Below are 25,205 nucleotides of genomic sequence, written 5' to 3'. Positions count from 1 at the left end.
TGTCTGATTTGTTTGCTCGTATTAAAGGGGCTAGTTGGTTCACCAAGATAGATCTTCGAGGGGCGTATAATCTTGTGCGTATTAAACAAGGCGATGAATGGAAAACAGCATTTAATATGCCCGAGGGCCATTTTGAGTACCTGGTTATGCCATTCGGGCTTTCCAATGCTCTATCAGTGTTTCAGTCCTTTATGCATGACATCTTCCGAGAGTACCTGGATAAATTCTTGATTGTGTATTTGGATGATATTTTGGTCTTTTCGGATGATTGGGAGTCTCACGTGAAGCAGGTCAGAATGGTGTTCCAGGTCCTTCGTGCGAATTCCTTGTTTGTGAAGGGGTCAAAGTGTCTCTTTGGAGTTCAGAAGGTTTCATTTTTGGAGTTCATTTTTTCCCCTTCTACTATCGAGATGGACCCTGTTAAAGTTCAGGCCATTTACGATTGGACTCAGCCGACATCTGTGAAGAGCCTGCAAAAGTTCCTGGGCTTTGCTAATTTTTATCGGCGCTTCATCGCTAATTTTTCTACTGTTGCTAAATCGTTGACTGATTTGACCAAGAAGGGTGCTGATGTGGTCAATTGGTCTTCTGCGGCTGTAGAGGCTTTTCAGGAGTTGAAACGTCGTTTTTCTTCTGCCCCTGTGTTGTGCCAGCCAGATGTTTCGCTTCCGTTTCAGGTTGAGGTTGATGCTTCTGAGATTGAAGCAGGGGCTGTTTTGTCGCAAAGAAGTTCTGAGGGCTCGGTGATGAAGCCATGTGCTTTCTTTTCTAGAAAGTTTTCGCCTGCTGAGCATAACTATGATGTTGGTAATCGTGAATTGTTGGCCATGAAATGGGCATTCGAGGAGTGGCGTCATTGGCTGGAAGGAGCCAAGCATCGCGTGGTGGTCTTGACAGATCACAAGAATTTGACTTATCTTGAGTCTGCCAAATGGTTGAATCTGAGACAGGCTCGATGGTCATTATTTTTCTCCCATTTTGATTTTGTGGTTTCGTACCTTCCGGGCTCTAAGAATGTGAAGGCTGATGCCCTGTCAAGGAGTTTTGTGCCTGACTCTCCGGGTGTTCCTGAGCCGGTGGGTATTCTCAAAGAGGGGGTAATTTTGTCTGCCATCTCCCCTGATTTGCGGCGGGTGCTGCAAAAATTTCAGGCTGATAGACCTGACCGTTGCCCAGCGGAGAAACTGTTTGTCCCTGATAGATGGACTAGTAGAGTTATCTCTGAGATTCATTGTTCAGTGTTGGCTGGGCATCCTGGAATCTTTGGTACCAGAGATTTGGTGGCTAGATCCTTCTGGTGGCCGTCTTTGTCGCGGGATGTGCGTTCTTTTGTGCAGTCCTGTGGGACTTGTGCTCGGGCTAAGCCCTGCTGTTCTCGTGCCAGTGGGTTGCTTTTGCCCTTGCCGGTCCCGAAGAGGCCCTGGACGCATATTTCTATGGATTTTATTTCGGATCTCTCCGTCTCTCAAAAGATGTCGGTCATTTGGGTGGTTTGTGATCGCTTTTCTAAGATGGTCCATTTGGTACCTTTGTCTAAATTGCCTTCCTCCTCTGATTTGGTGCCATTATTTTTCCAGCATGTGGTTCGTTTACATGGTATCCCGGAGAACATCGTTTCTGACAGAGGTTCCCAGTTTGTTTCAAGGTTTTGGCGATCCTTTTGTGCTAGGATGGGCATTGATTTGTCTTTTTCCTCGGCTTTCCATCCTCAGACAAATGGCCAAACCGAACGAACTAATCAAACTTTGGAAACATATCTGAGATGCTTTGTTTCTGCTGATCAGGATGATTGGGTGTCCTTTTTGCCGTTGGCTGAGTTCGCCCTTAATAATCGGGCCAGCTCGGCTACTTTGGTTTCGCCGTTTTTCTGCAATTCTGGTTTCCATCCTCGTTTCTCTTCAGGGCAGGTTGAGTCTTCAGACTGTCCTGGTGTAGATACTGTGGTGGATAGGTTGCACCAGATTTGGACTCATGTGGTGGACAATTTGACATTGTCCCAGGAGAAGGCTCAACGTTTCGCTAACCGCCGGCGCTGTGTGGGTCCCCAACTTCGTGTTGGGGATTTGGTTTGGTTGTCGTCTCGTTATGTTCCTATGAAGGTTTCCTCTCCTAAGTTTAAGCCTCGTTTCATTGGTCCGTATAAGATTTCTGAGGTTATCAATCCTGTGTCATTTCGTTTGGCCCTTCCTGCTTCTTTTGCCATCCATAATGTGTTCCATAGGTCGTTATTGCGGAGATACGTGGCGCCTGTGGTTCCATCCGTTGATCCTCCTGCCCCGGTGTTAGTTGAGGGGGAGTTGGAGTATGTGGTGGAGAAGATTTTGGATTCTCGTGTTTCGAGACGGAAACTCCAGTACCTGGTCAAGTGGAAGGGTTATGGTCAGGAAGATAATTCCTGGGTTTTTGCCTCTGATGTTCATGCTGCCGATCTGGTTCGTGCCTTTCATTTGGCTCATCCTGGTCGGCCTGGGGGCTCTGGTGAGGGTTCGGTGACCCCTCCTCAAGGGGGGGTACTGTTGTGAATTCTGTTGTCGGGCTCACTCCTGTGGTCATGAATGGTACTTCGGCTGGTTCTGTCCATGGACTTCCTCTGGTGGGTGTTTCTGAGTTTCACAGGTGACGAGGTTAATTCGTTAGCTGCTGCTCTATTTAACTCCACTTAGATCTTTGCTCCATGCCACCTGTCAATGTTCCAGTATTGGTCTGTTCACTCCTGGATCGTTCTTGTGACCTGTCTTCCCATCAGAAGCTAAGTTCCAGCTTGTATTTCTTTGGTTTGCTATTTTTTCTGTCCAGCTTGCTATTTAATTTGTTGTCTTGCTTGCTGGAAGCTCTGGGACGCAGAGGGAGCGCCTCCGCACCGTGAGTCGGTGCGGAGGGTCTTTTTGCGCCCTCTACGTGGTCTTTTTGTAGGTTTTTGTGCTGACCGCAAAGTAACCTTTCCTATCCTCAGTCTGTTCAGTAAGTCGGGCCTCACTTTGCTAAATCTATTTCATCTCTGTGTTTGTATTTTCATCTTTACTCACAGTCATTATATGTGGGGGGCTGCCTTTTCCTTTGGGGAATTTCTCTGAGGCAAGGTAGGCTTTATTTTTCTATCTTCAGGGCTAGCTAGTTTTTTAGGCTGTGCCGAGTTGCATAGGGAGCGTTAGGCGCAATCCACGGCTATTTCTAGTGTGTTTGATAGGTTTAGGGATTGCGGTCAGCAGAGTTCCCACGTCCCAGAGCTCGTCCTTATTATCAGTAACTATCAGGTCATTCCGTGTGCGCTTAACCACCAGGTCCATTATTGTCCTGACCACCAGGTCATAACACTAGCCACTGTCTGTCACATGTGACCACAGCCTAGCCACTGTCTATAGCATGTGACCACAGCTTAGCCACTGTCTATCGCATGTAAACACAGTGTTGCCACTGTCTATTGCATGTGACCACAGCATAGCCACTGTCTATCGCATGTAACAACAGTATAGCCACTGTCTATCGCATGTGACCACAGCCTAGCCACTGTCTATCGCATGTGACCACAGCTTATGCATTGTCTATCGCATGTGACCAAAGCCTAGCCACTGTCTATCGTATGTGAACACAGCCTGGCCACTGTCTATCGCATGTGACCACAACCTAGTCACTGTCTATCGCATGTGACCAAAGCCTAGCCACTGTCTATCGCATATGACCACAGCTTAGGCACTGTCTATCGCATGTGACCACAGCCTTGCCACTGTCAATCGCATGTCACCACAGCTTACGCACTGTCAATTGCATGTGACCACAGCTTACGCACTGTCTATCGCATGTGACCACAGCCTTGCCACTGTCAATTGCATGTGACCACAGCCTTGCCACTGTTAATTGCATGTGACCACAGCATAGCCACTGTCAGTTGCATGTGACCACAGCTTAGCCATTGTCTATCGCATTTGACCACAGCCTAGCCACTGTCTATATATAGCAAGTGACCACAGCCTTGCCACTGTCTATCGCATGTGACCACAGCCCAGCCATTGTCTATCGCATGTGACCACAGCTTAGCCACTGTCTATTGCGTGTGACCACAGCCTAGCCATTGTCTATCGCATGTGACCACAGCTTAGCCACTGTCTTTCGCATGTAACCACAGTGTAACCACTGTCTATTGCATGTGACTACAACATAGCCACTGTCTATCGCATGTGACAACAGCCTAGCCACTGTACATCGCATGTGACCACAGCCTAGCCACTGTCTACCGCATGTGACCACAGCCTGGCCACTGTCTATCGCATGTGACCACAAATTAGTAACTGTCTTTCACATGTGACCACAGCCCAGCCACTGTCTATCGCATGTGACCACAGCCTAACCACTGTCAATCGTATGTGACCACAGGTTTGGCACTGTCTATTGCATGTGACCACAGCCTAGCCACTGTCAATTGCATGTGACCACAGCATAGCCACTGTCTCATATCGGCTCATATCCTCACTTACAGTTAGGGCCAGAAATATTTGGACAGTGACACAAGTTTTGTTATTTTAGCTGTTTACAAAAACATGTTCAGAAATACAATTATATATATAATATGGGCTGAAAGTGCACACTCCCAGCTGCAATATGATAGTTTCCACATCCAAATCGCAGAAAGGGTTTAGGAATCATAGCTCTGTAATGCATAGCGTCCTCTTTTTCAAGGGACCAAAAGTAATTGGACAATGGACTCTAAGGGCTGCAATTAACTCTGAAGGCGTCTCCCTCGTTAACCTGTAATCAATGAAGTAGTTAAAAGGTCAGGGGTGGATTCCAGGTGTGTGGTTTTGCATTTGGAAGCTGTTGCTGTGAGCAGACAACATGCGGTCAAAGGAACTCTCAATTGAGGTGAAGCAGAACATCCTGAGGCTGAAAAAAAAAGAAAAAATCCATCAGAGAGATAGCAGACATGCTTGGAGTAGCAAAATCAACAGTTGGGTACATTCTGAGAAAAAAGGAATTGACTGGTGAGCTTGGGAACTCAAAAAGGCCTGGGCGTCCACGGATGACAACAGTGGTGGATGATCGCCGCATACTTAATTTGGTGAAGAAGAACCCGTTCACAACATCAACTGAAGTCCAGAACACTCTCAGTGAAGTAGGTGTATCTGTCTCTAAGTCAACAGTAAAGAGAAGACTCCATGACAGTAAATACAAAGGGTTCACATCTAGATGCAAACCATTCATCAATACCAAAAATAGACAGGCCAGAGTTAAATTTGCAGAAAAACACCTCAAGAAGCCAGCTCAGTTCTGGAAAAGTATTCTATGGACAGATGAGACAAAGATCAACCTGTACCAGAATGATGGGAAGAAAAAAGTTTGGAGAAGAAAGGGAACGGCACATGATCCAAGGCACACCACATCCTCTGTAAAACATGGTGGAGGCAACGTGATGGCATGGGCATGCATGGCTTTCAATGGCACTGGGTCACTTGTGTTTATTGATGACATAAGAGCAGACAAGAGTAGCCGGATGAATTCTGAAGTGTACCGGGATATACTTTCAGCCCAGATTCAGCCAAATGCTGCAAAGTTGATTGGACGGCGCTTCATAGTACAGATGGACAGTGACCCCAAGCATACAGCCAAAGCTACCCAGGAGTTCATGAGTGCCAAAAAGTGGAACATTCTGCAATGGCCAAGTCAATCTCCAGATCTAAACCCAATTGAGCATGCATTTCACTTGCTGAAATCCAGACTTAAGACGGAAAGACCCACAAACAAGCAAGACCTGAAGGCTGCGGCTGTAAAGGCCTGGCAAAGCATTAAGAAGGAGGAAACCCAGCGTTTGGTGATGTCCATGGGTTCCAGACTTAAGGCAGTGATTGCCTCCAAAGGATTTGCAACAAAATATTGAAAATAAAAATATTTTGTTTGGGTTATGTTTATTTGTCCAATTACTTTTGACCTCCTAAAATGTGGAGTGTTTGTAAAGAAATGTGTACAATTCCTACATTTTCTATCAGATATTTTTGTTCAACCCTTCAAATTAAACGTTGCAATCTGCACTTGAATTCTGTTGTAGAGGTTTCATTTCAAATCCAATGTGGTGGCATGCAGAGCCCAAATCGCGAAAATTGTGTCACTGTCCAAATATTTCTGGCCCTAACTGTATAGGCATTTTAGTAAACGTCCCGCACCACTGATACAAGTGTACATAGGTCAGGTTATGGTAGATAACAGGAGAAAAATGTGGAATAGACTGTTCCAATTATCGCATTTCAATTTAAATTCTGTCTGTTCTGTTTTCATTCAGTATTCTGTGTGGCTGGCATTATGGGTGTCGTGGAATGCCTTTATAATCTGTTTTTACCTGGAAGTGGGGCATTTATCACAGGTAAGACATTACATACTGTTATTTCCATATACTGCATATACTGTAGAGTATTTCATGTGCTTGGATAAGGTGTTATTTGAGCATGCTCTGATGTTATCCCAGTATCTGGGGCGTGCGTGAATAATATGTTCGAGTCCCCGCAGCAGTATGTGTAGCAGCTATTATCCAGCTGTAACACGTACCAAGATTGCCTGTTGAGACTAACAGCCGTGAATCATGCAGCCGTGGGGACTCGAACATATTATTCACGCATGCCCCAGATACCTGGATAACACCCAAGTATGTTCTGAAAACACCTTATCCAAGCACGTTCCATCATCACTATTAACTACTAATGGTCCCATCCTCTGAGAAAATAAAAACCTTTTGGAAGAGTCATCTTTATGAAAAGCTTACCCAGTATGGCATCTAATATCATATTTGAGTTTAAATACTTTATTCGGCAGTGTTATAAATAATGTGTAAATTGGAATAGAAATTGTTGTCTTTGATGTTTCCAGCACAGGGACCTGATAATGAATTTTAACACCTCCCTGCATCGGTCATGGTGGATGGAGAATGGACCAGGCTGCCTAGTGATACCTGTTCGTACACCACTACTGTCACTGGCTGATCATCACATGGTCACAGTGACTGGCTGCCTTCTTGACTATCCTTACATTGAAGCTCTGAGCAGCGCACTTCAGATCTTTCTGGCGGTGAGCATGAATAAAAACAGGAGAGTTTTAACTTTGAAGGTCAACATTATTAATTATGGACTTGACTAAAATTGCTACTGATTTCCCAACCACCATAATTATCCTTCTGTAGTTTCTGCTTTGTCCAAGAGGGATGCAAATGAGAGAAAACTGTTACTGCTGCCTTACCATTTCTTGATTCCTGTACCCTGTCAAGCAACAGTGGCAAAGACAAAAGCTGACGACATGAACTCTCAATTCTTTTGTATAAAAATCAGACTTAAAAGGGACAGAGGGTCATAAGTGTGTATCCAATGAAAGCCTATAAAAGATAATTAAGAGTTCAATTCATGTGATTAAAACCATAAAATCGTTATTATCTGTGGTGAAGAGAACGGTTGACTGTGCATGAGATCAATATGTGAGATGCAAGCAGCAAATAAAAATAACTACAAGTGCAAAAATAATGGTATTAGTATAAATTACAGCACTTAGGGAATAGCTATAAAGTATCTGTCATTGATAGATAATACATGCCTATGAAATGCTAGTGACCCTGTGGACAGTCCTCGGCCTAGATGCCATGTGCCAATATGGCAATATGTGCATGCACAAATGGATACTTATGATGGCACCTGAGCTTTGTCCTGACAATAGGCTTTAGGTTGGTTATAGAGAACCACAATCACTGGTCAGACTGGCATTAGTCATGTGTAGGGAGAGTGATGTGCTTTACACTGTAGGAAAGCCATGGTGCCATAAAGACTATTCTGCCACTATAGAGTCTGTGCTTACGGCTAACAAGCAGGAAATACAACTATTAACAAATGTGTCAGTGGTTGTCGGTGCCATTATATAGCTTATAGTTATACTGTTATTGTCATATTAAAAATATACAATATGCAATAATTTTTAAAACATAATTTGTCATTATAAAGAGGCATCTGGTAAATGAATTAATGTAGCTGGTGATTATTGCACACACCAAATGCTTTCACCCAATTTCCACATTAAGACGTCACAGAATTTCCTTGTTGTTTGTCAGCAAGTCTGCCATGTGTGATATAATGGAAATTCCTGATGTACGAACCACGAACAGCATGAATCAGGCACCATGTGGCATTCTTTGAAATGTGTCTCACATGACTAGTCCAAGAGGCTTGTTCCTAGCGGCTTTTCCCCTTCCTGTTTGGCTACACTGACAGGTCTCTCCTTATACACACACACATAGGGAGAGGCTGGACCTGCCTCCGAAATGCATTGTATGCAGACATATGATTTAAAGAGAACCTGTCAGCAGGATTTAAGTACACACATAGCCATATTGACGCTGTGATACTGATTAAAATGATACCTATTGTGAAAAAAATCCGTTATATATGCTTTTTGTGCAATCTTTGTGTGAAGTTTTCATTTCAGTCTTCATGCATCCATGCAGGCATGATGCTATGGTCCCTTATTTGTCCTCCTTTTTGAATGACAGGTCAATGATCCATGCCGGTACAATATCGTGCCGGTATAATAATTCCTGCGGTATTTTAAAAAAATTATCTTCAACAAAATGGCGCCAGTGGTGCATGCGCAGTTACATCTCCAAGTTATCCTTCTTATTCTTAATATGTACATTAACCAACCACTGCCTTCACTAAAAAGATGTTTTCAGTAGTGGTGATATGTGTTCTCTTCGGCACAATCCTGCTCTGGTCCTCTGCACACAGTGTGCGCTCCGAAAAAAAAGACATAGATCCTCGTGATATATGTGTTCTCTTCGGCACGCTTTTCCTCTAGTCTTCTGCATACAGTGTGCTCTCCAAAGAAAAGACATAGAGCAGCAGTGATATGTGTTCTCGTCGGCACACTCTTGCTCTGGTCTTCTGCACACAGTGTGCGCTCCGAAGAGGAGACATATATCGTTGATGCTCAAAACTTTAAATGGCCAGCAGGTGGTGCTGTTACCTTACAATATGAAATATATGAAAGATTAATACACACAAAAATACAATGTCTGTAATAATGGAGACATAAAAAAATTGACTAAACGTTCTAGACAGCAATTATATGGCTGGACAGAACACTCCCCGCTTGACGTCAGCCGACGGCACTATCATGTTTATTGGATGAGAACAGCAGAAAGAGTTCCCATACTGGCCTGAGGAACAATTTGGTCTCGCCTTGTTTTCCTATTTTTACTTCCAACTTACGTACGATTCCATCCTTACTTGGGAATGTCTGGGTAATGAGACCTAATGGCCATTCATTTCTCCGAGACTGACAGTCTTTCATTAGTACTATATCGCCAGGCTGGAGGTTAGGCTTGCCGGTTTGCCACTTTCTCCTCTGTTGCAGAATAGGCAGGTACTGTTTTTTCCACTTGTCCCAAAAGGCATTGGAGAGACTCTGTACTTGTCTCCATCGACTCCTATAATGGTCTTTAACATTAAATTCTCCAGGTGGAGAGCAATTAGGGTCGGTCTTCTGCGTAAGCAGCAGGGCTGGGGTGGGAACAGTTGGGTCATCAGGATCATTGGAAATTGGAGTCAACGGTCTGGCGTTTATAATGGCTGACACTTCGGCCATGAATGTTGTCAAGCTTTCGTGTGTCAGTCTTGCAGATCCTTCCTGTAAGAAGATTGAATCGAGGATTCTCCTTGCGATACCTATCATTCTCTCCCATACATCTCCCATGTGTGAAGCATGTGGTAGGTTAAATGTCCAAGTACACTCATGTACACTTAGGTATTTTTCTACGTCCTTAATATCCAAGTTGGAAGAGAGTTGCAGTTCTCTTGCTGCTCTGAGTTTCCTCAGAACACTATCTTTTGGTATTGGTCGTTGGTTGGCTACAATTTCAATTTCTTTGGTGTAGTTTTCCCACTGTACAGCTCGGATAATTACATTCTTCCACTGCTCTACCTGTAGAGCTGTGTGGACGTGTTTAAGGTACCGTCACACTGGACGATATCGCTAGCGATCCGTGACGTTGCAGCGTCCTGGCTAGCGATATCGTCCAGTGTGACAGGCAGCAGCGATCAGGCCCCTGCTGTGATATCGCTGGTCGGGGAAGAAAGTCCAGAACTTTGTTTCATCGCTGGCTCTCCCGCTGACATCGCTGAATCGGCGTGTGTGACGCCGATTCAGCGATGTCTTCGCTGGTAACCAGGGTAAACATCGGGTTACTAAGCGCAGGGCCGCGCTTAGTAACCCGATGTTTACCCTGGTTACCAGCGTAAAAGTAAAAAAAACAACCACTACATACTTACCTTCAGCTGTCTGTCCCCTGTCAGCTCTCCAGCGACCAAACAGCGACGCTGCAGCGATCCGGATTGTTGTCGGTATCGCTGCAGCGTCGCTTAGTGTGACGGTACCTTTACCATGGTGCCAGTGGTCCTCAAAGTCTTGAAGTGTGGGTGCTAACTTTGCATGACCGTTCTTACATATCTTCTCCATGAAGGTAAAGAATTGGTCTTTCATCTCTTGTCTACTATGGAAGCTGTGCCTGACGGAGACAAATTGTTTGTAAACTTGTTCTCTGTTAGGCAAGCGTTGTCTTTGAGGCTTGAAGGGTAGAGGTGCAATCCAGCTCTTCGTATTGTCCTGCACCATTCCTTGTTCCATCGTCTCTAGGTACGGTCTATCTTCAAATAGTATTGCTGTACGATTATCTTCTTTGGTCTTGTGGAAGACCAATACCCAAGGTGATTTTGGTCGGAATTCTGAATGCAATCATCATTGGCACGACTCGCTAAGATACTTGGTGCTGAAGTGCTGTGTAGCAACTCCTTTATGAAGTAGTAATATTTTTACATGGTTGAAGGAAAGATGGATGTCTATTCTCGGGCGTACTGGTCAGCATGTTGTTAACCACCGTCGGTTTGTGTGCTTCTCCTAAACAGTCCTCTCCTACCACCCAAGGTCGAGTCTCTGGGCATATGGAGCGTTGTTAGAGCCATTGATATGCTGCCTAACCTTTTGGACTCGTAGAATATCTCTCCCAAGGAGCAAGACTATTTGAGCCTCTGGGTCAAGGTTAGGAATCAGGTGTTCTATACGCTTCAGATGAGGATGATAGGATGCCACTTCAGGCATAGGTATCTCTGACCTCTTGTCAGGAATCTGGTTACATTCCAACAGGGTTTGTAAGGGCAGACGCATTTGGCCATCTATAGACTCCACTACGTAGCTTGTTGCTCTTCTACCAGCTGTCTCTACTATACCGGCGCAAGTTTTCAAAGAGTAGGGGGCACTGGGTCCTCTGATGTTAAAGCTATCAAAGAAGGCAGACTTGGCTAATGATCTGCTACTCTGATTATCTAAAATCGCATATACTTTGATGTCCTTTATCCTTTTTGTCTGCTGGGTAAACTCTCACTAGGGAAATTTTTGAGCAGGACTTGCCTCCCATGAGATTTCCACAAACTTCTGTACATTTAGAAGTAATTGCTGGAGTGTCAGTATGTGAGTCCTTCAGCTCCCCGCTATGCTCTTGGACTTGGTGCAAAGTATCCGATGGTGGTCCAGGGTGTAGAGCTGAGTTATGTTCGATGCTGTCACATTCGGCACACTTTGCACTAAGCTCACAGTCCTTGGCGAAGTGGGATGTTGAAGAGCAGCATTTGTAGCAGATGTGGTTCTCCTTTAAGGTACTGTCACATTTACCGACGCTCCAGCGATATAGACAACAATTCGACCTAAACTAGATCGCTGGAGCGTCGCTGTTAGGTCGTTGTAGAGATGTCAAACACAGCAACTCCAGAATGATGCAGGAGCGATCCAGTGACGTACTTATCGTTCTCGCTGGTTGTTAGCTCTGTGAAAAAACATTGCAGGCATCGTTGCTTTTGCTGTCAAACATGATGAATCACGCCGACCTGACGACCAAATAAAGTTCTGGACTTTTAGCTACGACCAGCGATGTCACAGCAGGATCCTGATCGCTGCTGCGTGTCAAACACAACGAGATCGCTATCCAGGACGCTGCAACGTCACGGATCGCTGTCGTTCTCGTTGTAAAGTTGCTCAGTGTGAAGGTACCTTAAGGAAGGCCTTCCCTTCTTCCAATGACTTTTCTCTGAAAGCTCTGCACTTAAGTAAGGAATGTGGCTTCTTTTGTAAGGGACACTGTCTGATTGGGTCCTCGGATTTATCTTCTCCTTGACGGGAGCTGAACTCTTTGTGAACTGAACCTGTGGAGGAAAGGTTAGTTTTGTGGACCTCTACAGTTGTTTCTGCAAGGTTTACTAACAGAGTTATTGGCAGATGACAGCGTAAAATCAAAGCTAGGATTATTTCTAATTTTTGCAAAATCTACAAACACATTGAATGGAGGAAATGGTTCACTGTAAGTCTGTTTATACCTAGAACCATATGTAACCCACTTATCTTGCAGATTATATGGGAGTTTTTAAACTATGGGGTTCACACAGAGGCGGGCTGGGCCGGGTGGCAAAAGGGCAAGTGCCCCCCGGGCCTGTCTCCTCAGCAGCAGATGCGGGCCGCCCAGCTTCCTGCCGCCTAGAAGATGGCTTTTGGCAGTGCACTGTGCTACTTTAATCCTGTAAGTGGTGGCCGTCCGTCCCTGAATTGTAGACACGCCCACACTGCACACTGTGCGGCCGTGTGTTCTGATCTCTCACCTCGCGCGCTGGCCGGGATGCTTCCTCGTGGAGGACTGGAGAGCAGTCTGAGTCAGAAGAGATTTGCAGGGGTCAGGAGGAGATCAAGGACCCGGCCGAATCCTGCGTCTTGTGCCTGCAGTCCCTCTGAGGCACAGTGAGTGTGAGGATTTATTGCACCCATTTGAACTTTCATGCAGCACAGGTCACTATCAGTGGAGTTTTCGGCTCCAGCGTCACCCGTTCAAGCTGCAGCAATAACTCCCAGTCAGGGTCAGACACAAGTATACAGTCATCCTGACTGCTCCTGAGCCTGGCTCCAGGACACCATATATCAGATATAATTCCATCCATTATAATGTGAGGTCCAGGTATAATCAGTGCATATAACACTGTAGGCATGTGCACATACTGTAGTATCTTATATATAATTGTCTAAGGCTACTTTCACACTAGCGTTTTCTGCAATCCGTCACAATGCGTCGTTTTGCAGAAAAAACGCATCCTGCAAAAGTGCTTGCAGGATGCGTTTTTTCCCCATAGACTTGTATTGACGACGCATTTGCGATGGATTGCCACACGTTGCATCCGTCGAGCGACGGATGCGTCGTGCTTCTGCGGACCGTCGGGAGCAAAAAACGCTACATGTAACGTTTTTTGCTCCTGACGGATCGCTTTATCCGACCGCACATGCGCGGCCAGAACTCCGCCCCCACCTCCCCGCACCTTACAATGGGGCAGCGGATGCGCCGGAGAAATGCATCCGCTGCCTCCATTGTGCAATGCGCTAAACGCTAGCGTCGCTAGTGTGAAAGAAGCCTAAGGGTCACTTCCGTCTGTCTGTCTGTCCTTCTGTCACGAACGTGCGCCGTTACCGCTGCTATTAACCCTGTGTGTCCCCAACTATTTACTATTGATGCTGCCTATGCAGCATCAATAGTAAAAATAGGTCATGTTAAAAATAATAAAAAAAAAAAAAAAACCTGCTATACTCCCCCTCCGCCGCCTTTCTCGGTCATGTGACCGCGTCGTCATCATAGGTCCTGCTCACACCAGCCCTGGGACGGGACCACAAGCTGCCGCTTGCAATGGAGCGGTCCCGGGAGCGGGGAGAGGAGCGAGAAAGGTGGCGGAGGGTGAGTATAGCAGGACTTCAACGGGCTATAGGTCAGTATATGTTTATTTTGGGTTTTTTTTAAGTCTCTATACTACGTGGCTCTGTGCTGGCCAATATACTACGTAACTGGGCAATATACTACGTGGCTCTGCTATATACTATGTGGTTGGGCAATATACTACGTGGCTCTGCTATATACTATGTGGCTGGGCAATATACCGTACTACGTGGGTTGTGCTATATACTATGTGGCTGGGCAATACGTGGCTGGGCAATATACTACGTGGCTGGGCAATATACTACGTGGCTGGGCAATATACTACGTGGCTGGGCAATATACTACGTGACTGGGCAATATATTAAGTGGCTGGGCAATATACTACGTGGCTGGGCAATATACTACGTGGCTGGGCAATATACTACGTGACTGGGCAATATACTACGTCGCTGGGCAATATACTACGTGGCTGGGCAATATACTACGTGTCTGGGCAATATACGTGACTGGGCAATATACTACGTGGACATGCATATTCTAGAATACCCGATGCGTTAGAATCCGGCCACCATCTAGTATGATATAATTATTATATTTTAATATGAATTGTAATTAATATGTTAATAATAATATTGAGCAGAATTCACTTCAGTCTTTTGGTTTGGCCTCCATGATAGTCGTGGTGTGTCATGTGGCCCCTCTGAAAAATTATTCGCCCATACTATGTGCAGAGACATATGATGGTATGTACAGGATAATACGTGGCTAATGTAATGTCTGATGTCTGTATGTCACATAGCAGTCATATATTGTCCTGTACAGTATACTTTATGTAATATACTGTGTGCATAAACATCTGATGTTATATGCTGGATAAAGTGCGAATAGTATAATATATCATGTCTGTACTCATAGTACAATATACAAGTAACATATTATCCAGCACATACCATCTGTTGCCTGTAATCCTCCTATTAACGCTTTTTCCCCTAGTTCCCATGTACATGTTAGAGCAGTGTCAGTGTGTTACTGTACTCACCTAGCGCCGTGTTCTCCGGTATCCAGCATCGCTCGGCTTCTCCTCTGAGTGACGTCTTCACTCTTCAGACCCCGGCTCCCACTATGCTTTATGTTACCTGGACGTCTCTTTACAATGTAAGTCTATGGATCCTCATTGTGAGCCTCATTCTCACGCTCCATAGACTTCTATTGTAAAAGCCACCTATGTGTCACATAGAGCCCAGCGTGACCTGGAGAGTCTGAACAGCCGTCAGGTGACGTAGAACAGGAGTGGAGCAACTCTAGACACAGGAGAAGACTGCGATTAGTGAGTATATTACCACACTGACACGCTGCAATCAGTGAGTATATTACCACACTGACACGCTGCAATCACTGAGTATATTACCACACTGACACGCTGCTATCAGTGAGTATATTACCACACTGACACGCTGCAATCAGTGAGTATATTACCACACTGACACGCTGCAATCACTGAGTATATTACCACACTGACACGCTGCTATCAGTGAGTATATTACCACACTGACACGCTGCAATCAGTGAGTATATTACCACACTGACACGCTGCAATCAGTGAGTATATTACCACACTGACACGCTGCTATCAGTGAGTATATTACCACACTGACACGCTGCTATCAGTGAGTATATTACCACACTGACATCCTGCAATCAGTGAGTATATTACCACACTGACACGCTGCTATCAGTGAGTATATTACCACACTGACACGCTGCAATCAGTGAGTATATTACCACACTGACACGCTGCTATCAGTGAGTATATTACCACACTGACACGCTGCAATCAGTGAGTATATTACCACACTGACACGCTGCAATCAGTGAGTATATTACCACACTGACACGCTGCAATCAGTGAGTATATTACCACACTGACACGCTGCTATCAGTGAGTATATTACCACACTGACACGCTGCAATCACTGAGTATATTACCACACTGACACGCTGCTATCAGTGAGTATATTACCACACTGACACCCTGCAATCAGTGAGTATATTACCACACTGACACGCTGCTATCAGTGAGTATATTACCACACTGACACGCTCCTATCAGTGAGTATATTACCACACTGACACGCTGCAATCAGTGAGTATATTACCACACTGACACGCTGCAATCAGTGAGTATATTACCACACTGACACGCTGCAATCACTGAGTATATTACCACACTGACACGCTGCAATCAGTGAGTATATTACCAAACTGACACGCTGCTATCAGTGAGTATATTACCACACTGACACGCTGCTATCAGTGAGTATATTACCACACTGACACGCTGCTATCAGTGAGTATATTACCACACTGACACCCTGCAATCAGTGAGTTTATTACCACACTGACATCCTGCAATCAGTGAGTATATTACCACACTGACACCCTGCAATCAGTGAGTATATTACCACACTGACACGCTGCTATCAGTGAGTATATTACCACACTGACACGCTGCTATCAGTGAGTATATTACCACACTGACACCCTGCAATCAGTGAGTATATTACCACACTGACACGCTGCTATCAGTGAGTATATTACCACACTGACACGCTGCTATCAGTGAGTATATTATCACACTGACACGCTGCAATCACTGAGTATATTACCACACTGACACGCTGCAATCAGTGAGTATATTACCAAACTGACACGCTGCTATCAGTGAGTATATTACCACACTGACACGCTGCTATCAGTGAGTATATTACCACACTGACACGCTGCAATCAGTGAGTATATTACCACACTGACACGCTGCAATCAGTGAGTATATTACCACACTGACACGCTGCAATCAGTGAGTATATTACCACACTGACACGCTGCAATCAGTGAGTATATTACCACACTGACACGCTGCAATCACTGAGTATATTACCACACTGACACGCTGCAATCAGTGAGTATATTACCACACTGACACGCTGCTATCAGTGAGTATATTACCACACTGACACGCTGCAATCAGTGAGTATATTACCACACTGACACGCTGCTATCAGTGAGTATATTACCACACTGACATCCTGCAATCAGTGAGTATATTACCACACTGACACGCTGCTATCAGTGAGTATATTACCACACTGACACGCTGCAATCAGTGAGTATATTACCACACTGACACGCTGCTATCAGTGAGTATATTACCACACTGACACGCTGCTATCAGTGAGTATATTACCACACTGACACGCTGCTATCAGTGAGTATATTACCACACTGACACGCTGCAATCACTGAGTATATTACCACACTGACACGCTGCAATCAGTGAGTATATTACCACACTGACACGCTGCAGTCAGTGAGTATATTACCACACTGACATCCTGCAATCAGTGAGTATATTACCACACTGACATCCTGCAATCAGTGAGTATATTACCACACTGACATCCTGCAATCAGTGAGTATATTACCACACTGACACGCTGCCATCAGTGAGTATATTACCACACTGACACGCTGCAATCAGTGAGTATATTACCACACTGACACGCTGCTATCAGTGAGTATATTACCACACTGACACGCTGCCATCAGTGAGTATATTACCACACTGACACGCTGCCATCACTGAGTATATTACCACACTGACACGCTGCAATCAGTGAGTATATTACCACACTGACACGCTGCAATCAGTGAGTATATTACCACACTGACACGCTGCAATCAGTGAGTATATTACCACACTGACACGCTGCTATCAGTGAGTATATTACCACACTGACACGCAGCAATCAGTGAGTATATTACCACACTGACACGCTGCAATCAGTGAGTATATTACCACTCTGACACGCTGCTATCAGTGAGTATATTACCACACTGACACGCTGCAATCACTGAGTATATTACCACACTGACACGCTGCTATCAGTGAGTATATTACCACACTGACACGCTGCAATCACTGAGTATATTACCACACTGACACGCTGCTATCAGTGAGTATATTACCACACTGACACGCTGCTATCAGTGAGTATATTACCACACTGACATCCTGCAATCAGTGAGTATATTACCACACTGACACGCTGCTATCAGTGAGTATATTACCACACTGACACGCTGCAGTCAGTGAGTATATTACCACACTGACACGCTGCAATCACTGAGTATATTACCACACTGACACGCTGCAGTCAGTGAGTATATTACCACACTGACATCCTGCAATCAGTGAGTATATTACCACACTGACACGCTGCTATCAGTGAGTATATTACCACACTGACACGCTGCAGTCAGTGAGTATATTACCACACTGACACGCTGCAATCACTGAGTATATTACCACACTGACACGCTGCAGTCAGTGAGTATATTACCACACTGACACGCTGCAATCACTGAGTATATTACCACACTGACACGCTGCTATCAGTGAGTATATTACCACACTGACACGCTGCAATCAGTGAGTATATTACCACACTGACACGCTGCTATCAGTGAGTATATTACTACACTGACACGCTGCAATCACTGAGTATATTACCACACTGACATCCTGCAATCAGTGAGTATATTACCACACTGACACGCTGCAATCAGTGAGTATATTACCACACTGACACGCTGCTATCAGTGAGTATATTACCACACTGACACGCTGCTGTGATGCCCAGGAGACCGGGATACCCAGCACCGGACCAATGGAGTCTGTCTCTTGAGGGGGGTGTCACGGGTGGCTTGACCCGGTGCTGTGGCCTCAGGCAATGCACAGTGTAAGGGGTATCATGAGGGGACAGGCACTTACTTGATCAGCAGCAGGTTCTCCCAGCGGTGACGATCCCGATCCTGGATAGATGGCTATTGTCCAAATGAAAGACTGAGGCACTGAAACGTTTAACCAGTTTACTTTAACATAAAAGGATTTACAACCAGTCCTGTCACCGGAGTCTGTATGGGAACTCTGAGTTACTTTGACCCTGCCGGGGTCTTCACCTCTTATTGTGCGCAATTTCTGTGTGGCCCTGCTGCTGTATGTGAACTGGCTGCCGGCCCAATCTGTCCCCTCCGGGTCCTGGTTCGACGGGCAACCCGAGTCCTTTTATCGGTTTACCCCCTCTGGGAGTACCGCTGAACTCTGTGTCTGTTGCTGCATCCGACCCTAGTGAAGCTGATATCACCTCACGTTTTTCCGGTTGCTGTATTATATATAATGAATACAGCCACGGATCCGGTATCCGTCATTGCGCCTGTTCTGGGTAGTGATTAATGCTACCCGGTTCTCACAATGTCCTTTTTCTCTATCCCTCTTCTCCTCAGGCCGGTGATTTAGGCCTGGTAACAGTCACAGGGCTGTTAGAGATTCAACTGTATGACCTCTCACTATCAGCTCCTTGGCCCAACTGCCATTTCTTCTCTCAGACCAGAATGGATCAAGGGGAGTCTCTGGAGCTCCCCCTTCTGGCCGGAGGTGGTAGTGCAGTCTTGCTATTTTAGTATTTGTACTTACTGTCAGTAACTATTTTTGTGGCAAATACCCCTAGGGGTGCCACATTCCCCCTTAGTTAAGAACAGTACTCCGGGACTGTGGGACAATAACATTTTGAAATAACAATTAATATGTACAGAGTCTTAAAAATGAAAAGTTACAAAAACCACTCAAGGAAACAAAAATAGAGTTCTGTAAAAAGTCACTTCAAATAGCGTCCATTAATACAGTTCTATCCTTGAAGGTATTAGGAACGGCACTGTACTTAGTGTCCAGGAATTTAGTTCCATTTTTCCAACGGAGTTATCAATGTAAAGTCTAAAGAAAGTTCAAAAAGAGCAAAAAGCAAAGTTCAAAAAGCAGTCTTTCCGGAGCTTTGATTTAGTGCCTCCGGGCTGATAAAAAGTTCAAGAATATGCAATAAGTTCATACAGACAAGTCTCTGTAGGCACTGGGCTTAAACGTTGCAGACTGATAGCAATGACTATACTACATTTTCTGTTTAACTATATATGGCATAACATATATACAATTCACATTATGAGCTTTATAGTTGGTAATCTGCATACCTGGCCGGTAATTGACCCTGGGTACTACGCTGTGATCTACGTAATAGCGGTGTCTCTTCATGTGGTGTACTACTGTCTACTGCGGATGTAGTATCTGCCCGCTCTGCTAAAGATAATTCCACGACTATGGAGTTGGCAAGTCCACCGTGAATGGGATTACTCTGACCAGGAATCTGTTCTTCCTGGCCTGGAACCTCCTGTAGTACGGGGTCAGCCTCTTCCTGTCTTGGGACTTCTGGTATTGGGTTCGGTGTTGGGTAAAAGGCCACCATGGGAACCACTACTGCACCATGGTATGTTAGTAGGGTTTTGGGAAAGTCTCCTATACAGATGTGATACACTTCCTCTTCTTTTTCCTTTACTGGTTGAACCTGTATGGGTTGAATAACTTCTGGTTCTGGCTGGACAACGTCTGGCTCTTTCAATGCTTCCGGACATAATTTAAGATTGTCTCTTGACACTAGTACAGATGTTAAGCCTCCGTTTTTGCTAATGAGACACATTTTAGGATTATCCACTCTTGTTGGTAAAACTGTGTAGGGTACGGCTTCCCACTGATTGTCCAGTTTATTGGTTCGACGATTTCTCTTGAGCACTTGGTCACCCGGTCTTAATGGGGTCGCTAGAGCATTCTGGTTGAAAGTTCGCTCTTGTCTTTCTCTAGTTTGCTGAAGGCTTCTTTCCACACTCTCTTGCACTTGGCGATACTGCTTTTGCCGTATGATATCCCAATTGGAGTCTTGAACTTCTGCGTCTGGTTTCAGAATTCCCATTTCTAGATCGATTGGTAATTGGCCGGGTCTTGCACGCATAAGGTAAGCTGGGGTGCAGTTGGTGGAGCTCACCGGGACATGATTATACAGATCCACCAAGTCAGGCAATTTCTCTGGCCATTGATTCCTTTCTGTCTCAGGTAAAGTCTTTAGTAGGTCTATTACAATATGGTTCATCTTCTCGCATAAGCCGTTTGTTTGTGGATGATAGGCCGTCGTCCGGATCTTTTTGCAACCATACATATTACAGAATTCTCTGAAGATCTCTGATTCAAAGGCTGTACCTTGGTCGGTGAGAACCTGTTCCGGATATCCATGGGGTCTACAAAAGTACGTTTGTAACGCTTTGGCTGCTGTTTTTGCTGTCAGATCTTTTACGGGTACTACTACCAAGAAACGTGAATAATGGTCCACGATGGTCAAGGCATAGACATAGCCGGACCGGCTTGGTGTCAACTTCACGTGGTCCATGGCTACAAGTTCAAGTGGTTGTTTGGTGATTATGGGCTGCAGTGGTGCTCTTTGGTTCTTTTGATCGTTTCTTCTGAGGTTACACGGGCCACAATTTCTGCACCACTGTTCGATTGATTTTCTCATCCCGACCCAATAAAATCTTTCTCTTAGAAGTACTTCTAACTTTTTCCAACCGAAGTGACCAGCACCATTATGGTAAGCTTCGAGGACCATCTTCACATCTTGTTTAGGCACAATAATCTGCCAAACCAATTCATGTGTTTTCGGATTGGTGTATCTTCTACAGAGCTTCCCTTGATACAAGAACATTTTGCCTCTCTCTTTCCAGAGTTGATGCGTCTCTTCTGGGGCATCCTCATAGGGATATGCACTTTGCTCAGTCAACAGTTCCTTCACCAACTTCACAGCCGGATTGCTGTCTTGGGTGTCAGCCCATCTATGGTGTGCTAACGGATTAAAATTCACCTCTTGTTGTTTCTGATAGGTACTTGACTGATGATGTTTTGCCTTGGGACGATGGAAGGCTGGTAGTTCAATTTCTTCAAGCTCCCCCGTTTCCTCTTCTACATCTCTCAAGTGTGGCATCCGGGATAGGGCATCGGCATTTCCATTCTTGCGACCTGCTCGATACTTGATTATGAAGTTGTAATTAGATAACCGGGCTATCCATCGCTGTTCTAACGCACCTAATTTGGCTGTGTCCAGGTGGGTCAACGGATTGTTGTCAGTATAGACAATAAATTCTGCAGCGGCCAGATAGTGTTTGAAACGCTCCGTCACAGCCCAAACTAATGCCAGTAGTTCCAATTTGAAGGAGCTGTAATTTTCTGAATTTCTTTCAGTAGGCCGGAGCTTTCTACTTGCAAAGGCGATGACTTTCTCCCGACCTTCTTGCTTTTGTGACAGCACCGCTCCTAGTCCCACATTACTGGCATCGGTGTAGAGGATGAAAGGTTTATGGTAATCTGGGTATGCCAGAACCTCTTCTCCGGTTAGTGCCTTCTTTAGTTGTTCAAAGGAGTCTTCCCTTTCGTCGTTCCACTGAAAAGGAGGGTTTCGGTTTGAAGGTTTCTTCGTCTGCCCTACCAAGGTGTCTTGCAAGGGTGCTGCCAACTTGGTAAATCCTTTTATAAATCTGCGATAGTAACCCACCAATCCCAGGAATTGTCTCACTTCTTTTGCGCTGGTAGGTCTTGGCCAATCCCTTATGGCGCTTATTTTCTCGGGATCTGGTGCTACTCCCTCCGAACTCACGATGTGTCCCAGGTACTGTACCTTTGGCTTGAGAAGGTGACATTTGGATGGCTTGACTTTCATGCCATACCTGGATAAGGCTTCGAACACTTCTGCCAGGTCTATTAAGTGTTGTTCGTAAGTCTTTGAGTAGACGATCACATCATCTAGGTACAGGAGGACGGTCTCGAAGTTCTTGTGTCCGAGGCAGCATTCCATCAGCCGCTGGAAGGTACCGGATGCGCTGCAGAGTCCGAACGGCATGCGATTAAATTCACATAGACCCATTGGTGTGGTGAATGCCGTCTTTTCCTTATCTCTCTCAGCCACAGGGACTTGCCAATACCCGCTTGTTAAGTCTAAGGTGGAAAAATAATTAGCAGATTTCAAAGCAGTTAAGGACTCTTCTATCCTAGGCAAGGGGTAGGCGTCTTTATGGGTGATGTTATTAATCTTCCGGTAGTCTACGCACATTCTCATGGTTCCGTCCTTTTTTTTGACAATCACTAGAGGGGCCGCCCAGGGGCTACAGCTGTCTCTTATTACCCCGGCCTGTTTCATTTCCCTCAGCATATCTTTTGCACATTGATAGTGAGCGGGCGGTATGGGTCTATATCTTTCTTTTATTGGGGGATGGTCACCTGTGGGGATTGTGTGTTCTACCCCTTCTATCCGTCCGAAGTCTAATGGGTGTTTACTGAAGACTTGTTCATATTCCGTCACTAGCCTATACACCCCTTGTTTTTGATGGGTAGGTGTTGAATTTATGCCCACGTGTAGCTGTTGGCACGAATCCTCCATTTCTCCATCTGAGCCATTGCCTTCCACCTGACAGGTTGGTTCTAAGGGCTCAATGGTTGTGATGGCATTGTTGTCAACAGTATATAGCTTTGCCATTGTAGCATACCTTGGCAAAGTGACCTCTTCCTCTCCACAGTTCAAAAGTCGTACCGGCACTCGTCCCCGGTGTACCTCGACTATCCCTCGTGCTGTGAGTATAGTGGGCCTGCTGTCGGTGTACACTGGTTCTATTAAGGCTTGATAATCTCGTCCCTTAGTACCAATGGCTGCTCTACACCATACCAGCATTTCTGTTTTTGGTGGGATTACAATAGACGATGGATCACTTACCCTCACACTGCCGATTTCTCCACCTGCAACTTCTACCTGTTGCCTTAACATCAATACTTTTATTTCCCTCCGGAGAACTCTCTGCTGGCAGGATTGGGCAGTTTCAGCAATTTGCTGTAAGACAGAAATGACTTCGGAAAAGCAGTTCTCTAACACATTCATTCCTATCAATACAGTTGGTTCACAGTTCCGCCGGTCAACATCAACAACAATTATACCCTGTTTCTTCAGTTCTACTTTACCAATCTTTATGGTCATCTCCCTGAATCCTAGTTTCGGTACCAACTTACCATTACTGGCCCATATATCTAGTTCAACATCAGAGGGCCCTTTATCAATATCTGCATCAGCCCAGTACCTCTTATAAAGGATATACGGTATAGATGAAATCTGGGAACCTGTGTCCAGCAAAGCGTTGAGGGGAATTCCGTCCAGCACGATAGGGATAATGGGTCGTCCTCCGATGTACCTGTCGTGCCAGGGTGTTGGGCCTTGAAAGTTCATTCCTGCGAAGCGGCCCGCATTCCCAGGGGATTCCCGTTTAAATCACAATCTCGTGCAAAGTGGCCTGGCTGCTGGCAACGGCGGCAAATGGGCTGTCCATCCAGTTGGTAGCGGTCGCGGGGTCGTCCTCTCCATGTCGGGTATCTCCGGGGTCTCATCCATGGAACATCCTCTCTACAGTTTGCCAACTCCATCTTGTGTCCTCTCATCTCCTGCATGGTTTTAGCCATTGAAGCAACAACATCAGCTAAAGAGTCAAGCTTTTGTTGAAGAGCCTCATTAGTACTGGGCCCCAGGGGCTTAGCAATGGCCCCAGACATAGCTGATGTCACTGGCACTCCCTGTTGTTGAGGTGCCTCTGCCATGGGTTGCGCAGGATCCTGATCCCGAGGTGCCTCTGCCAGCTGGAGACGTATAGCGCTCTCCTTTAATTGGGCAAATGTCAATTCAGGGTTCTTAAAAACAAGCATGCTCACATGCCCCCGGTGAGAAGGGGTGTAGAGTCCCTCAATAAATTGATCTCTTAGCAGTTTATCCGCTCCGGTGTTAAAAATGGGTTCAGCCAGTGTAAGTGATTTAAGGGCTTCCTGCAGGTTTAAGGCAAAGTCTCTCACGCCCTCATTAGCTTTTTGTTTGCAACTAAAGAATCGTATTTTAGCTTTGCTGCTGGCCGTGGTTTCAAATGTAGCTTTTAATCCAGCAAATATGCGTTCAACAGTGCCTTTTAGATCAGCTGCCCATGCTGTGACTTCTCGCTTAGCATGGCCACTTAACTGCATCATCAGGAGACTAACACGCTGAACTTCACCCACAGGGAACATGTCAAAATGGGCCAGCATCTTTTCTCTGAAATCGTCAAGGGTATTAGGCTCACCTTCATACATTGGAAGCCATGGGCCACCCGGGGTATATGGCATCAGCACCGGCATGATGGGCGCCACTCCTTGCACCGCTGTGCTGCCGGACTCTCTATTGACACTGTCTTTCAGCTGCATTAGCGTTGCCGAGTGCTGCGGCGTCTCCGTGCTGCGACATACTGTGCCCCCTTAGTTAATCCGGACCCTTCCGGTCCTCCGCTTCCGTCGGGATAGTGTAGATTCGTTCCGCTGTGCAGCAGGATCGATTTTCCCCTTGCTCTGATGTCAGAGCGCTCAGCTTGGTGCCGCCCACAATGACACGCCCCCTGCTGCTCCCACCCACCGCGCTCTGTAATGGCGGATTCTGAAGTTTTTCAGTTAGACTGGGGCTCAGGTGAT

The 25,205-nt window shown here is 45.6% G+C and overlaps 1 protein-coding gene across 3 annotated transcripts in view; it reads left to right on the top strand.

Moving 5' to 3' along the window:
• The window catches only part of NKAIN1 (sodium/potassium transporting ATPase interacting 1), a 178,221-nt gene that overhangs the window by 107,436 nt on the left and 45,580 nt on the right, over window positions 1-25,205 (top strand). For all 3 annotated transcript variants that reach the window (XM_069756666.1, XM_069756665.1, XM_069756667.1), the window contains 2 exons: window positions 6,269-6,349; window positions 6,850-7,047. In XM_069756666.1, the coding sequence (XP_069612767.1) occupies window positions 6,269-6,349; window positions 6,850-7,047 (279 nt within the window). The remainder of the gene's footprint in view (window positions 1-6,268; window positions 6,350-6,849; window positions 7,048-25,205) is intronic.

The sequence above is a fragment of the Ranitomeya imitator genome, chromosome 3, assembly GCF_032444005.1.
Source record: "Ranitomeya imitator isolate aRanImi1 chromosome 3, aRanImi1.pri, whole genome shotgun sequence".
Taxonomy (NCBI): domain Eukaryota; kingdom Metazoa; phylum Chordata; class Amphibia; order Anura; family Dendrobatidae; genus Ranitomeya; species Ranitomeya imitator.
Note: the sequence above shows the minus strand (reverse complement) of the source record. Positions and strands in the feature narration are given on the sequence as shown.